The 17,744-nt window shown below is 34.7% G+C and overlaps 1 protein-coding gene across 3 annotated transcripts in view; it reads left to right on the forward strand.

The window, feature by feature from the left end:
- Window positions 1-16,212, forward strand: part of PPP2R5C (protein phosphatase 2 regulatory subunit B'gamma) — a 73,881-nt gene extending 57,669 nt beyond the window's left edge. For all 3 annotated transcript variants that reach the window (XM_042813337.1, XM_042813339.1, XM_042813338.1), the window contains 8 exons: window positions 267-375; window positions 2,788-2,841; window positions 3,574-3,744; window positions 4,269-4,396; window positions 5,920-6,021; window positions 7,979-8,051; window positions 10,290-10,406; window positions 13,251-16,212. In XM_042813337.1, the coding sequence (XP_042669271.1) occupies window positions 267-375; window positions 2,788-2,841; window positions 3,574-3,744; window positions 4,269-4,396; window positions 5,920-6,021; window positions 7,979-8,051; window positions 10,290-10,406; window positions 13,251-13,382 (886 nt within the window). In that variant the 3' untranslated portion in view covers window positions 13,383-16,212. The remainder of the gene's footprint in view (window positions 1-266; window positions 376-2,787; window positions 2,842-3,573; window positions 3,745-4,268; window positions 4,397-5,919; window positions 6,022-7,978; window positions 8,052-10,289; window positions 10,407-13,250) is intronic.
- The last annotated feature ends 1,532 nt before the right edge of the window (window positions 16,213-17,744 follow it).

Here is a 17,744-nt window from a genome sequence, read left to right on the forward strand (position 1 = left end):
ATTTTAGAATTAGAAGGCTATCTGCAATGTTAGATGGTCATCTTAGTGGAAGATTGCTGATTTGTCTGTTCTGTTAAGTTGTATTCTTTTAAGAGCTTGATCAAAAACTCTGGTATGTGTTGAATCTATTTTTTTTTCTGCTGCATTGTGTTTTCCAAGAGAAAAAAAAAAAAGAAAAAAGCTATGAAATCAAGGATTTTTGTATGTGCTGTGCAGTAGTGACTATTGGAATATTCTGAATAATTGCTTTTTTTTCTCCCTGGCAGCATAATTAATGGATTTGCCTTACCATTAAAAGAAGAGCACAAAATATTCCTATTGAAGGTTTTGTTACCACTGCACAAAGTGAAATCACTCAGTGTTTACCATCCACAGGTAAGATTTGTTTGGTGGTTTTTTTTAGATGACAAGAAGTGCAGAGGTCTGCTATGATGACCACCTTCTCTTCTCTCTTCTACTCTACCTGACTGAGATGATCTGATCTTTATCTATTTCCCTTACTTCACAAGTAATAATTCTAAATCTTTGGATGACTTGCATTCCCATCAACAAAAGGCGTAGGCATGCCCATCTTTTATGACATGTCCTACTGAATGAAATGAGAAGGCACTTGGAATGGAAATTCTTGTTAGCAATCATCAAAAACAAGAAAGGAAATGGCCTGATCAACTGAACTTCCATGCATGAACAAACATTAGAAAACAGCGCCTAGACCGAACTTCAGACGTACAGCGAGTCTCACGTTCACAATTTCTGCTTCAGTCGGACTGCTGGCACTTAGGGTGAAAAAGATGTAGTAGTTGACTGTCTAGGCACAGATGCAAAGTAATAATTCTCAGAAGTGAAGTTGATAAATATTGTAATCTAGTCAGATCTTTGTATCTGCTTGAAACTGGTGCTCATAGTTTATTTTTTCCTATACAGAAAATCCTAAGTCTCGAAACTGTTCAGTGTATTTTTTTTACTAACTTTGGTGATGAGGTTGAAAATGTTTTTAAATCAGTGTGGGATGGTGTTAGTAAGTAGAAAATAATTTAGAAAACAGAATTATGACTTCCAATTTTATGTTTGAAAAGAGGAACCAAGTTGAAGTATTAACTTTTCAGCCTGTAGAATCCTCTAGGGAGACCTGAAGGGATGCTGTGGGAAAGAAGAGGACAGACTCTTCAGCAGGATCTGTTGTGATAAGACATGGGGAAGTGGTTTCAAACTAAAATGGGAGATTGAGACTGGATATAAACCCAGTTTTTTTTTTATAATAAGGGTAATGAAGCACGGAAATGGGTTGCCCAGAGATGTGGTGTATGCCTTCTCCCAGGTGACATTCAGGGTCAGGCTGGATGGGGCTTTTGAGTGCTTTTGTGTGTGTGTGTGTGTGTGTGTGTGTGTGTGTGTGTGTGTGTGTGTGTGTGTGTGTGTGTGGTCTGTGTAAAGGGAGAGAGAGAAGGCGTTCAGGTCTTGCTAAGTTAGCAGCTTCTAGGCATGGACATTCTCAGTGAAGACACTTCAGATCGTTTGTCGCTATGTCAGCTAGAAATGATTTTTTAGGTTTTCACCTGTAGCCTAGATAGAGCCCACTGAGAAACAAACTTTGCTATTCTCCCAGTGGACTTTGTGAAGATAGATGTGCTTCATACATAGTGCTTTCTTCGTATTCATTATTTCCAAGGTATCCACAAGGTTTTTTCTTCATAACGAAGAGCTGAAATAAAGCAATAATTTGCAGATCATTTGATCACCAATAATAGGTGTAAATTCCTTCTTACCATGCAAGAACCTTATTTAGAAAAGATTCTAGCCGTTTCCTTATGGGTAAGAGAGGAGAGTTAAACTTCGTTTGTAAAGCAAATGATACAATTGTGCAGGTTATTCCTTTTCCAGCAGGAGCTGATTCAACCTTTGCAGTGTTGGCTTCTGAGTGGGCATTTGCTTCAGTGAAACTATGAAGTTTATTTTATTAAAGTGAGCAATTATTTTTGTATAAAGGTGAGATTCTAGGTTGTTTCTTTAATTAAAAATAATAAAGGAAAAACTATGTACAAACAAGCAGAGCATTTGAGCAAAGATGTAATAGATGTGATTGATATTGCACTACTTTGTGGAAGAAGTCTAATTTCACGTTGAATATTTCCTAGAGTATTAATAGTGTAAGTTCTTCCTAATTCTGTAGATTGGATCTTCCTAGAAAGTGAAAGCAGCATGCAAGTATTGTTTCAGGTGATAACTTTATGCAAACCTTCCATAACGTGAGGTAATTGTTACACTTGTGCATATCTCTGTTAGAGAATAACAGTGGGAAATATCTGCAAATTTAAGTGTTTTTTCTTCCTCATTATTGGTATCTTTGTACACTGGAATCACGCAGATCTCCTAATATATGCTAGAAAAAATCAGGTTGATTAAACTTATATTTTTTTTCTTATTTTCTGATAAAAATGTATCAGTTGTATTTAGTGATCTACTGAGTGATGGGAGAAGAATAAATCATAATGGGGGGAGGAACTTTTGTTCAGCCATTCTTCCTTTTTTGTTCTTTCTTGAGAGATTTTATTGAAAGTTCCTTCATATTATAAATAGGAGAGAAGATGAGAATAGAATTGAGAAGTTTGAGAAAAAAGGTTAGAGCGTATTTGCTCTTCTGTTGTTTAAATTGTCTTCCAAATCTTTGTAAAATTTCAGAAGTACTGTTGTTTTATCTGAATTCAGTAACATTCCCTGGTTAAGCTGCTGATTTCAGTGTGTTCCATTTCACAAGAAGTGTTAACAAAATATTTTCTTTGATTGTAGCTGGCATACTGTGTAGTTCAGTTTTTAGAGAAGGACAGCACGCTTACAGAACCAGTAAGTTTATTTTGCCTTTATTATATATTTTGGGGAGACTGATGTCCTTTTTATCAGTGAACTGTTTAAGGACACTTGGAGAATAAAGTATTGATAGGTAATTATTTTTGTTAGGAAGAATCAGGTATATAACCATTTGACATATCAGATGGGTATCTTTCTCTACAATGTTGAAAATTATTTAATAGTTTCCAAGGTGTATTTTTTAGGAGCAAAATTGAGTGTACTCTGCTTATTTTGTTCTGGCTGACTCTGCATGAAACAGCTGATCCAAAAGCAATTTAGTCAGATATTTACTTGCCTGAACTGTGCTCTGTTGTGAGGCTGATACTGTGCTGGCACACAGATTTCTGGCACACGTAGCTACATACTGATGCAAGACTTGAGTCAGATCCTGTTCTCCTTTAGAATCAGATACTAACTTTGGAACATAAACAAAAACAGACTTTTGTCTGGCTGCACATAGCTGCATACCTAGACGAATATTTTTAATTATCTGAAATTGTGTATAATGTTTTGTATCATTAGTCCAACACATTTAATTGCAAAGTGGTGATCAGTGAATGGGTGCTTCTGCACTGAACCATATCTGATCATTGTTGTTATATGGGACAAATATTTGAGGGTTTTTTTCTGTTCAACTGTTTTTTCCGTTCATCAGACATGTTAATGAGATGTAATTACTTTGTCATGTACTAACTTACAAAAATTTTGTTCATTTTGCTTCTACAGGTTGTAATGGCACTGCTGAAATACTGGCCAAAGACTCACAGTCCAAAAGAAGTCATGTTTTTAAATGAATTAGAAGAAATTTTAGATGTTATTGAGCCATCTGAATTTGTAAAAGTTATGGAGCCTCTTTTCAGACAGCTAGCCAAATGTGTGTCCAGTCCACACTTTCAGGTCTGTACTTAAAAATGTGCAATGCAGTGAGGATTTTTACAAAGCAAATTTGCTGTTATTCACCATACTTAGCTTCAGTTGTTACAGAAAGTCTTAACATCTATGGCAAAATTGGGAGATCCAAAAGTTAGCCTTATTGTCTCTTTTTGAGTGTGCAGTACTAGAGTTTATTTTTGATGATTCACTTAAATATTATTCTTAGCAGCTTACAATTGTTGTGTACACAGAAGTACCTGAAACTTAGCAGTATGTAATGCTTGCATTTCTCTTCTTGAAATTGAATTCTACAGATACATTTTCTTGCAGAAGAGCATTTCTTGGGCTGTTTGAATGGTTTGAATCGTGTCCTTGTTAAGGAAAAAGCAGTTTTCCTTTCTCCATCAGTTCCATGAGTAGCTTCTAGTTCATGCTACAAAATTCCAAATCTCATTTACAGCTTTTCTTACCTGTCACATGTTTTTGCCAAATATTTGCTTTTTAAAAGATTGTTTGAAGAAGTGTTTCTTTTTTCTGTGTCGTCTTAGGTTGCAGAGCGTGCATTATACTACTGGAATAATGAGTATATTATGAGCTTAATTAGTGATAATGCAGCAAAGATTTTACCCATCATGTTTCCATCTCTATACCGGAATTCAAAGACACATTGGAACAAGTAAGAAACATTTGTACAAATAAAATTTTGTGCTTTTTTTTTTTTGTCTAGTTTAGCCTTGAAAATAGCTCAAATCCTGTCTTTGGGAAGTTTTAAATGTGTTGAGGTTTTTATTATATGTCATTGGGGTTGCAGAGTAAAAAGATTACTGTTGTCAAAATGTTGATTTTGAACATTATAAGCAATATAAGCAAAAATTCTAAGCAAGTCTTCCTTCCATTACATAAAAACAATGTTTTAGTACATGTTAATCCATGGCATTTTTATTAATGTGAGGAAAATTTGTTGTTAATCTCTAATCTGGATATTTCTGAAGACTAACTGATTTCTTTGATCTCTAACTTTGCTCATTTGCATTTCTTCTGAATTCTAGTGCAGTATGTTTTAGACTGGATCATTTTATTTCCTTTCCTTTTCTTGTTTTTTCCCCCTTTGTGTTTTGTTTTCTTTCTCCATTGACTGTTTTCACTTTTTCCCCCCACAATAACATAGTACTTGCACATGAAAACAGTCCTGGTCAGCTCCTTTCTGCAGCTGTTCCATTGTAAAGGGCCTCTTTGTTTCTGCTGTGGTGCAACTGCTGGAATGATGAAAGCATCCACAGTCTAGTGCTGGCCATGAACTGAGGTCTGGTTAGCCAAGCACGCATACTGCATCTACCTCTAAACACAGAAAAAAAAAAAAGGAAGATAAAGTGATGTTAGCGGTTGATAATTATTGCTGGATGTAAGCAGTAACAAATAATGTGCTTACAAATGAGATTTTGGTTCAGTGATGCAACTGCATATAGTAAACATGGATTGTTGTCAGTTATTTTTCTGGCTTTCAAGAACATGCATTCATTTTGATTTGAGCAGAAGTGGTGCTACCCAGTACAGCTGCTCTCCCACTTGCAACTCACTTGTGTTACAAAGTAATCACTTAACCGATTGCTTGCTGTGTGGTTTTGATGATCAGCAGATTATGCACCAGAATTTGTAAAATACTCTGTAAAAATAAGTGCTTCATAAGGCAGATATTTGTCATTGTTGTTTTCCACATCACTTTTCTAACGCTTTTCCAAAGAGTCCTGGCATAATTGTGTTGAACTAAGTGCTGTTGCTGTGTGGCAGTTGCCAAAATGAATAATGTCTTCTCTGGGCTCCTTATAATCACTCTGTCAGTTGCCAGTAAGTTACTTATTTCAAAAACTGTAACGCTATCTTGCATTTTCTTTAACAACTGATCTTGATTAAGGTCAGTCATTTCAAACCCAGTCCTCTTGGTATACACAGTATTGAAAAATGAAGTTCATGAAAAATATAGGTGACAAGTAGTACTATAGAGTAAGTGGAATGGTAACTTTAGTACTTGTGTTGGCCCTTTGGAGGGTAAACTGAAACTTCCGTTAACTAGTGTTGTTTCCATTTGTTCTGAAATGATGTGATTTTCCAGTTATGTAGGCTATTGGCTTCTGTTCACCAGAAAAAATAGATTTCAAAGTTTAAAGTACTCTGAGTTTCAACCAGAAGTTTTGCTTATAGGACAATACATGGCTTGATATACAATGCTCTGAAACTCTTCATGGAGATGAACCAAAAACTGTTCGATGACTGCACACAGCAATTTAAAGCAGAAAAACTGAAGTAAGTTTTCATGTCAGTGTCTGTCTGTTCTTGAATAATTTGTTCAGAGTGCTTTCGCTCTGAAAAACTATGTCTCTACTGGGAAGTTGTACCCACTTGATTACAGTACAACAGTCTCAAAATTTGCTTGGTAAAAGTTCTCATTACATGTGAACTGTAGAATCTTCAGAATGGGGTACTTCCTGTAGTCTTTGGCCCAATGCTGCTGCATATCACCTTTCTTAAAACTAGTTTTTGGAAAAGGACACTGCTAATCATGGAGGCCCACTGTTAATGATCTGCTGAAGAGCTTGGTTGACATCCTCTGTTTATTTTTTGCATGCTGTATTTACCCTGTGTTATTTTCTCATGTTATCACTCAGTCCTTCCCAAAACACTTTTCCAGTATTTTTGACATTGCATTGTATGCGCATGTGTGCCTGTTGTTCTGGAAATAATCCAAGATAAAGTTGTCACTGTTATAATGCACTGTTTGCCAGAAGAATCCTGATGACTTACTGTAGTCCTGCACAGGCCACTGAAAGTGAGCAGGAAATTAGAAGCTAGAATTTTTTCTGCTAAATGCCCAAAAATGAAGCTAAATTTTGTGCTCATGAATTTACTTTTCATAAACCTGCTATTCCTCTGGACCTCAAAATTATTTAATAGATTGGAAATAGAAGTCAAATGTGTGAATCATTCAGTGCTTACCTTAGAAACTGGGAGCATGATTAAAAAGCAGGTATTAAAAATATCTGGATTTCAATTTGATTTTTACTTTCTAAGTGACCAAGAATTCCCTCAGACAATGTTTCAAATTCTGAACCTGAATTAAAACAATATTTTGGAAGTAATGTAAATTTCTAATGTAGATAATCTTACTTAAATTTTGAAGCTGCTTGTTATAATTCAAATAGAAATTAACTTGTAGTATTGCATATATTTTCTTATATGGACAAAAAGTGAATATTTATTTTTTTGAAAGAGCAGACTGTGTGAATCTCTTCTATCAAATGAGTAGAAGTCGTTTTATTAAATCTGAAATCAATCATTCCTCCTTTTTCCTGTTTGTTTAGTTTGCTGTTTTTGGTTGTGGTTGTTTCGTGACGTTTTATTTGAATGTGAACTGAGGCAGACAGTGCTAAGGGTGACATCACAGCAAAACGAAATTCTTTACCACAATAGAGCTTAGATGGAGAGGGAATTCTACCGACTCTAAGATTAACTTAATGAAGTGCTGCAGGCAAGTTGTGTGTAGGCTTGAATTATAATTGCTGAGTTTTAAGCCAGGATCAGCTACTCCATGTGTTGAAGCCTGAAAGTTGTTTTTTTTTTTTTTTTTTTAAGTACTGTTGATCTAAAAGCCCTTTCACAACTCTGCCACCTTTCAAAGAGTTTGTTCAAGCCTATACATGAGGCAGTTTATTAGGGTAGGAAAAGCCAATAACTTAAATTTGAAAAAAATCAGGTATACAGAAAGAAACCTTACTTCTGAAGTATCATTTCTTGTGACTCCATTGAATGATTTATTGTGTTTTTTGATTGTTATGTTTTGTTTTGTTTCATGTCTCTATTTGTGTACAATTCAAAATATCTCTGGTTTTTTTCTCTTGTTTAAACTGTCACCCAAGCCACTGAGATGACAGTAAGAATCCATGTAACAGTTCAATTTTTTTTTCCCTTTGAGTTACAATAATTTTAAGTGTACAATTAGCAAAGATTAGTTTGTGATAGCTGGTTGCTTCATGAGAGGATTGGGTTTGGTTTTTTTCTTTTTAATGCTGCTTTGGGATCATGACATTGATACAGATTGTAATGCCAACATGAAATGGGTTTTTTGGGCGCTAAACTGAAATGGGCGTTGCCAAACAATTTATTCTTCTAGTGATGTTTCTTTTAATGTTAAAGAAAATACACAAGTTGTGATACAGGATTCACCAAGCTTCTTTTGCCATTTTTGCTTTGAAATTTTTTTCAGAGAGAAGCTAAAATTGAAGGAACGGGAAGAAGCATGGGTTAAAATAGAAAATCTAGCCAAATCAAATCCCCAGGTATTTAGAAAAGATTAACATAAGATGTTCATGTTTTAATACTTTAGTTTTGTTAAATATCAGTGGGGGAAACAGGTCTGACTGGTCATGGAAATAAAACAATTTCATTAATTGTATTATGAAAGATATACAATAAAAGTACTTTAAAATTTGTAACCTTTCTCTTGTGCAAGTAGTTCTTTAATAAGAAAAAAGGTTTCTGAAAAATATGATGTGAAGTACTTTTTCCTTTTCTTATAATAGGAGATTTACTGTATTGCGGTTTGAAAAGTTATTGTGCAAAATAGTGGAAAACGTAGAGATGCCATAATTGGTTTCTCTTTGAAAGCTGTTTTGCACACAATATATTACAAAAGAGATCTTTCTGCAAACTGTGAGTTATGACTGCTCAGTTTTCCTCTGTGTCAAATGAATTAAACTAAAATTGTACATTCTTGTCTACTGCATTTGTTCTCATATTTGCTATGGGTTAGTCACTTGGTGAATGTGCACATCAGATTCTCACTGAAAAGGAAATGTCCTGTCAAGTATCTGTGATCTGACATGATTAAAATATTGATAAAGAAAATTTCCTTTAGAGTGCTTATCTTGACATCATGGGAGAAGGTGATGATTCAGCCTGAATTCCCCTCACCCACTCTCATTTCTTGGAGAATGCCACTTCTCTTTTTATTCATTCATTTTCTGAAAGAGTCTTTTTCCTTATCGCAGTCACTGATTTGCTGTTGTAGGCAAAAAAACAAAAACCCATTTCTGTTACTTCTCAGCAAGTAGATTATTGCAGCAAGCAACTTACTGTGCTGCGTCTTTGCAGCAGCTTAGCTTGAGTGGTAGAAGAGGAAGCAGGGCACTTTATGATCTCATTGGTGTTCTAAAACCAAGTATGGGGTCATATTTTTCCTAAAGAGAAGGTATTTCATAAATGTTTTTTTCCCCTTAGAGCATTTCTACCAGGGAACAGTTACTAAACTGCTCAAATAAAAAATGTTAAAAATCAGAGTATGCCTAACAATAGAAGAGTCAAATGAGTTTTAGAAAAGCCATGTGCTTGAAAATAGTGGTTGTCTTTCACTGACACAACGTTCTCTAATGTCATACAAAAGACTTGGTTCAAGAGTGCTTGATAGAGATGGTCATTTGCTGTCACAAATGGTGAGCTGTGCCTGTCTAAATAAATGAATAGACTCGTAGTAAAATCCACAGTTCTGAAGTATAAAATTGCTAGTTTTTGCAATTAACTTCTTGTCATTTAGTGTGCTTTCTGAAGCTGGGTAGCACAGCCTGTATACCATATATTCTGCATAGCCTGCTTGAAGAGAGGTGATAATGACAAGTGATTTAAAATGATTAATTTGAACACTGCAGTCTATATAATGGATTTTAGCAATTCCCCCTTCCACCCTGAATTTATTAACACTCCCTTAATTTTTAATTACTAACAGTTCTTGTTGTTCAGAGCTATTCCTGACTTTGCATAACAGAATACACTTTAAAATTTTAGATCTTGATATTACAACCCCTGCTGATTAGATTTTTTTATTATCTTATGTATATGATGTTGCTGGCACAGACACTAAAATATCTATGAAGACAAATAGATGAGAAAGTGTGCTTATGAATGAGTTTTTATTCAAAGACCACTTAAGCCTCACTGGAGTTAAATCGAACTTAACCTATTGATAAACTATTGAGATTATTGAACAGCAAGTTTCAGATACTATGAGTGTTTTCACATAATCTTTTTAATTCCCAAAGCACTTGTATGGCTGCTTTATTAAAATTTTCTGTCCTATGTAAGTATTTAACTTTAAAGGTTTTTGTCTATAGTAACTTAATCTTTTAAACTGTGTATTTTCTTTTATAAATACAAAATTGCACCAGCAATAAAAATCATTGTGCTGTCACACTGTTCTTAAATCACTAGACAGAAATCACTAGACAGTGTATTAGGGAGTCTTCAGCTGCCAAAAATTGGCAAAATATGAATATGCTTTAAAATTAAGTCTGAGATAAAGTGTAATTTTTCAATGGGACATGTATGCCAGAATGGAAACACTGGAGTTCCATTTTTCTCCATCTTTTATGTACACTTAGGAAAAAAATTATTCCTTGGTACCTGGAAGCATAAGATGTTGAAGCTAATCTCCAGTAATTGCAGCGTTAAGGTGCTCTAAATCACTCTTAGTATTTAGTTACTGCTATTCAGAATGATTATTTTAACACTTTGCATTTTATTAGTACCCAACGTATAGTGACACGAGCTTGCTGAACAGTCCAGTTGCAATGGAAACAGATGGGCCTTTAATTGAAGATTTGCAGATGCTGAAAAAGACAGTGAAAGAAGAGGCTTGTCAGGTAAGGTTATGTGAAGATAATAAAGTACCCTTTACAAATTGTATTAACAAATGATAAATCTGGCAGTTACTCTTAATTCTGGATTTTTTTGGTTAATTCCAGAGATAAACTAGCTATATTTTCATCTCTAACTTTTGTGTCTTGCAATAAGAAACTTCATTAGAGCTGCTACTTTAAAGTGCTAATAGAGCAGCAAGGAATATGGTGTTACATTTCTCATGTCTAGGGATCTGATGAAAACCTCTTGAGATATTCTACAAAAGGTTTCATTTCCTTTCAACTTAGAAATTAGCTGAGTCATAGCAGAAGCAACGCTTTTCCCCTAAGCAGAATTAAAAATGTATAAATCTCTTAACTACATAACAGTTTTGTCTTTAGTAAGGAGAACCTATAAAATAGTGAGATACTAGGGATTACATTTCTTTTATCTGTTATTCACAATTTTGGCTAAAGCCTACAGTGTTTTGACAAAACTTGTGAAGTGTCCACCATGTAAATTTCCTTGCCTACACACGTAGGCTGTCTTTCCCAATTCACGGTCTGGTAACGTTCCATTACCTACAAAAAGACAAGGAGACTCAAGGCCATTCTAGTCTTCTGTCTTTAGCTAACTATTAGTGATCTCCGAGTGTTTTTTTAATTAACATAAGTGGAAGCAGAGTCCCAGCATTAGAACTAGAGCTTTGGAGAACTATTTGAACTGGGAACTAATGGAAGGTGATGGGGTGACAGGGAGCAAGCAGTACAGTATTACTCAGATATCTGGTAAAATATCAATAGTCTGAGTACCTCTATATACAGCAAAGTTTAAGATCAGAGCAGTGATGTCAAGGTGAGGGATTGAGATCAGAGATAAAGTCTTAATTTGAATGAAAATATCAAACAAGGAACTTAATTACAATAAACATAACGTGGACTTTACCTCTTTCATTACTTAAAATTCCATTAATTAAACAACTAAAATTATTCTGTAATACTGTATTTCATCTATTCTAAGAAATATGTGATTTTGAATTCAGTAGGTTGAAGTTAATAATAATAAACTTCTAAGTTATACTCTGTGATGGCTACCTTTTAAACACTCATTTCTGAAGCAGTTTGCAGTAAAAGCTAATGGAAAAGAGAAAAGTGGTAAAATTAAGTTTTGGAGTTGTTGAGAACAGTTTAAGTGTTCTTTAACCATCTCCCCAGGTGCATGCTTTCCTGCATTTCTCCATTAGAGAAGGGTGCAAGAAGTAAATGAAATGATTAAGAGCTCTAAACCCATTTCTCAAAGATAAAGATCCTGTCTTAACTGGGTGAACAGGACAGTTTGAAACTGGAGTTGAAAAAAAAAAAACAAAAAAAACAAAACAAAACAAAACAACAAAAAAAAAAAAAAAAAAACACAAAACCATAAACTTACAGAAATCTTTAAGTATGAAGCCTGCAAGGAGATTGATCATTGGCTCATGTGATAAGAAAAGGACTGAGGGGCTGTGGGGTACTGTGGACAGCAGGCTAGGTATGCAGTGGCATTTGTGATTGCAGACTGGAGAGAGACTTACTTATCCCTTGCTCAAGTACCAAAGGAAACTGCTGCTAAAACAAGCTAAACTGGCTTCCCAGGAAAAAAAAGTCAGCATGAAGGGTTTGTGGTTTTTTTTGTTTGTTTGTTTTTAAGTCAAAAATAAAAGATCAGAAGTGAGGCACAGTGTAAAGATCTATACAGTGTCATTGAAAGTAAGGCTTTACGCAGAGTATCGATATTGAAGTGATGGGATGGCTGAGGAAGGTCCACCAGCAGCTGTTTTTCTTGCCCAGATTGCGTGCGTAGTGAATAGTCTGGTATGATACAACTTGATCAGTGCTTTAATAACTTAATGAAGATGCTTGTGGAAAAAAAAAAAGGCAAAGTAAAAGCTGCTTGGTTTTTATAAGGGCCATAAATTATTTTTAAGTGTAGAATTCCTTTTATAAGGCTGTTTAGGGAACAAAGGTGGGGGGAAAAATAAAAATTATTTTTCCCAATGAGAAGAATGAAAGCAGCATGTCACATTGATCAGGAAAGAATTATAGCATTCACTACAGGTGAGGAATGTGAATCTGAAATGATGCCATTTGCAGATTGCAGCTGTGTGGCTTAACAGAAATTGTAAGGAGTGAAAAATTTCAGTGCAGATCTAATGAGCTCAAATGTATGTGAAGTGTAACAGCTTGAGAAGAGGAGTTGGGGAAAGAGGGGTGAAAAGAATATTTGCAGAAAGGAATTACTGACCTTGTGCTCCTTCATAGACTGAGTATAATTTAAAGAAAAAGAATAAATATTGATTAACAACCAAATTGGGGTAGATTAGAAGGACGTAGAGACTGCAAGAAAATACCCCTATGTAGTTGAAAAATATACTGTCAATACTATCTGGTTTTGATACAGCATTAGTAAAATAATGTGGGAGAATCCTATGAATTCAGGTGTGTGAATGGTGCAAGTAAACAAGCATGGGAAAAGTTAGGATTGTTTGTCTTGGATGTAAAGATACACAAAATGAAAAATTGTAAGGCAAGAGAGGTCAGAATTTTACTTTAAGAGCAGTTATAATCAAGTGACTGTCACAGTAGTAATGCTGTGATTGCTGGTAGCTCTAGTTTCTTAGGGTTTCTCAGTTTTTTGGGTTTTTTGTGGAGGAAAAAAATAATGAAAATAAAAAATAAAAAAAAAGTGTCAAGACTTAAAACTAGACAGGTGATGGCATAAAAAGGAGGTGGTAAGAATTTCATTCCAGAAAGTAAAGATGGATGTGCAAGGAATATTTTAATGTTCAGGAAGTAACATTTTTTGTCAAGTTTGTTCTACTTTGGTTTCAGGCACAGAAAGATCAGAAAAAAGATCGTCCTCTCGTGCGACGCAAGTCAGAACTGCCTCAGGATATCTATACCATGAAAGCCTTGGAATCACATTGCAGAGCTGATGAATTAATATCACATGATGGGCATTAAGCTATTACAGTGAAATATTATTTTGGAGGAACAGTTTTTTTTTTTCTGGACTCAGTTCTACAGTAGAACTTAATTTTTTGTGCCATACCTATTGGTTACACACAAAGTCAAAGTTTTCTTCAACCCAGTTCTGTAGGCAATAACTTAAGAGTATGCAGCTCAAGATTAGTAGTTCAAACAATGGTAAACGACCCAGTTCTGTATGCAGAATATTGGGTTGACAATAATCAAGTGGACACAATTTCCTGGAGGTGTTATCGTAGTACCAACTGGCTGATAACATGCAGTTTTTATAATCACGTTTGAGAAGAGCATTCTGTAAACTAATTGCATCTAAATAAATGAATGACCAATAGTTGGTACTAATGATAAATGTGCATTTTCAAAAGTAAAATTATATCAAATTTGAGTATTAAACCTTTTGTAGGATTTGTCAACTTTATAGTTGTTTCCACATTGCTATCTTGTAATATACCAGCAGATCTGAAAGTACGTGATTATTCTTTCGTACTATAAAACATGGCTTACAAACTGGTACCTGTCATGACAATCTTTGATCATGATTCCTTTTAAGGGTTCTGTAAATTCATTTCTCCTTTACTTAGGATAAAGATATATATATAAGTATATATATATTCCATGTCCTAATACTTTATGTATATTTAAAGCCATATTTTCCAGTCTTCAGTATATTATATGGCACCAGTATTCCAGAAGTGAACTGGTAGAATAATTTTTCCTAAAAAAAAAAAAAACAAACAAGTGTTTACTATGACTGGGAACAGATTGAATATAAAATTTCATTTTGGTTTTTTTTCCAAGTCAATAAAATACTCTTTCACTGTTTTCTCCCTTATCTGAGCTTTTAATACTCAGCATTTTTCTTGGGCTCTAAGAGTTCAGTATTCCATGGCAGATATTTTGTGTCATTTCAGCTGCATCAGTTTTTATCTGAAAGATCAGGAAACAAAACTTCACAAGCTTAGGACAAAGTAAAAGGAGAAAAAGAACAGACAGTTGAATTCCATTTTGCTTCTTTTTTTGAGTCTAAGAGCTGGGGAGATCGTGACCATAACTTTATTGTGAAAATATTTTTGTTGTTGTAAAGAGCACATGTGCTGCAAATACACCTCACAAGTGAACTGAAAACGCATCTGAATTGCTGATGATCTTCAAATGCTGCTATATATTCCACAAGATTACTTGCATGTATTGAGCTTTTTGTTGTAGATGGAAAAGCACGGGAGGAAAATCTTTTTTAAAATATAGTTCTTTGTCTTCAATATTTGATTTCTCTCAGGGTGGCCAGTATTTTGACTTACTTATCCTGCTTACAAGCTGTTTGAAATGTGTTCTGCTATTCTAAATGGGTGATTAGTTTCCTTTGTCTCTGGCAGTAACATGATATAACTTAATGTTTAATGTCTTGATGCATAAAGAGATAAAAATGTGGCTTCTTTAAAAATAGTTTTGTTTCATTTTTTAAGGAAGTATAATGTCTCCTGCATCCATAAAGATATTGCACAAAGCAGACATTCGTAGTAACCTTGTGCAGATGCTGTGCCTGCTGTTTGTTGGTTGCATTTAACATACAATTTCCAATATTTGTGGTCTATTGGAAGAAAATTGTCAGCAGTAGATATTGGCTTACAAGAACTAAATTTAAAGACCAACCCAACCTATAAGTGGAATGTCCACTGCGTCTGAAACATTTCCTGTAAAACTTGAAAAAGATTATGCTTTACCATAAGGATAAACTCTATTAGAACAGTTTAAAGATGCCTTCTCCTTTTGAGGGAAAAAGGGTGCTTTTTTAATTGTGTAAAGCAGTGTCTATGTATTTTGATATACCATTGTTTGAACTTCCATCTTTAGCTGGTAGATTATCAGTTACCTTTGATTTTGGGTGTTCAGTATGTTTGTGCAAGAGGTTGCTGAAAGGAATTATGTTACCCAAGGAGGGGAAGGAAAAAAAAAAATGTATATCAATGTTTGATCGACTGTGTGATGCTCAACGTATAAGAACATTTTCCACTGTCTAAACTTAATTTCTGTTCTTTATTGAAGATAAACATTCACCAAAAAGAAATAGAAATATGCTATTTCTAGACACTTAAATTTCATATAGATTCATATTTTAAGTTTGGGGCCACTTGTCATTTTATTAGGCAGTATTCCAAAATCTGTCACCACTAATTGTTTAGCATGTTTATTATCAATAATTATATATTTATAATCCTTTACTGAACCATTCTTAAAAAACAAAACAAAAAAAAAAAAATCAGAAAAACAAAGCCAACAACAACAAAAAGGAAGGAAAATTAAAGTAGAATTTTGGTGACTGTGGTTCTTCATAAAGTTCTGTGTTTGACACCTTTCCCTGTTCTCCAAAATTATACCTGTACATCAGGAATGTCAAAAGTAATATTACAAGTGTCTTTTTAGTGTGGCTTCAGTATGGCTTCATTTTAATATTGTACATACATTGTACTTTGTTTTATGGTAATAAGTAATAAAAATGTAGACTTCATATTTTGTACAGAATCGTCCTATGTACAGAATAAAAACTTCCTAGAAACAGCAAAAATAGGTAAGTGGCACAATTATTTTTCATTAGACAATATCTGTAACATTATGCAGTAGTGGAATGTTAAGTTCAAATGTACCAACATATTTTTTAACATTTTGTAATTCAGTTTTTTTGTTCTGGCATTGTTTCAGAAGGACTTCATACACCTGCCATTTAATTTTGCTTTTATCTAATTTAAAAAGAAAAAAAAAAAAAATTAATGGTGTGTTATATGGACAAATAAAGAACATGTGAATTTTACTTTGCTCATCATGAAAATATATCCAGCACAGGGCCTTTGGGGGGGGAGGGGGACGTTCAGATTATCATAATTTGAAGAATAGCCTGTGGGAATTAAAGAATTGTGTAAGTTTCACAAAAAAGTGGGAGTGCTACTAATGTTGGTAGTATTAACAAAATAACAGGGAGAAATGGTTATTCTGTAGAAAAAAGCAAGCAACTTTAAGAACAGTTATCAGTACTGAAAAGAACTTGATAAATCTCCGGACTACAGATACAGAAGATCCTCTGTTCTGTATTTTCCCTTGTAACATTTATGTTGACAGGCTTCGAATGAAGTAGCCAAAAAATTAAGGAGATTATAGGGTGGTAGGTAAGTGGCCGGGTGGCAGGAATATCAGAAAAGTTCTGACTTTGAAACAAAAAGATGGTTATTGGTTTATGTATTATATTTTATCCCCAAACAGAAGGCCATAACAAAGTATATGTATATCAGTTTGGTTGGTTGGTTTGGGATCTCCCTGGATTTAGACTTCTTTGAAAAGATGAGACTTGGCTTATGCTGTCTTTACCTTATGAGGTAAAACTTTGATCTAGTTAAATACTATGTATGAAAAAAATTCCCAAGGGGGAATTTACTGTACAGCTATGGAAGTTAATAATACATCATTCCTTTCTCACATAATTGAAGAGCAGCATGATTGAAGCTTCCTTTCTCTGAACCCCTTCATCCTGGGACTACATTCACTCCTGCATGAGTGGAGGGCTGCACAGACAAAGTGTGAAGCTACGTAAGCATCCAGCCTAAGGGTTTCAAGGGAAGAGCTTCCAATGTTTTGATACAAAGGAGGAGGGAGCATTCACATACTTTGCTTCAAGCTATGTTAGGCATTCTTGTGGTCCAGAAGACCACACTAAGAGGAGTCACCCTGGTGTGAAGGTCTTGCTGTACTAATGAGTATGCTTTTATGGAGTACGCTGGCTCCATAAGAGCCAGAGATGGGGGTAACAAGTGCTTGTTTTTTGTTTTTTGTGGGTTTTTTGGTGGATTATTTTGTTGGTTTTGCTTTATTTTGGTCTGAAATACTACCCAATTACCACCAAATGCAGGGAAATTAACAACTTTTATCGTTTGCTGAAATTGGTCTCCATGATGATGAAGTTGCAGAAGAGAAATGGGCTGGTTTGGCACGGCTCCACTCAGAAATTGAAATGAATTGGCAGATGTCAGTCAGTTGGGATACAGGCAGACTGCACCTAGGTGGGAAGAGTTGAGACTAGGAAGAAATGCAAATATGAAGCAGAAAGGTTGGTTGGTTGTTTCTCATTTGTTTAAACTTACAAGATAAGCGTGGCGCATTTCACTTCAATGTGTAATATGAGTTGATGAATAACTTCTACCTGTGGCGACAAGCTCCTTTTTTCTCCTTTTCAATCCCCACTTCACTTGTTTTGTCCATCAGATCTTAGTTCAGTACCCTGTCTCCCTATTTCAGACATTGCTTAATTGAGATGTTATATTTCAACTAATCCCCAGCAATTATTGCGCAGTG

Source organism: Centrocercus urophasianus, unplaced genomic scaffold, assembly GCF_019232065.1.
Source record: "Centrocercus urophasianus isolate 14NV4802_14NV808 unplaced genomic scaffold, USGS_Curo_1.0 seq_14, whole genome shotgun sequence".
Classification (NCBI taxonomy): Eukaryota; Metazoa; Chordata; class Aves; order Galliformes; family Phasianidae; genus Centrocercus; species Centrocercus urophasianus.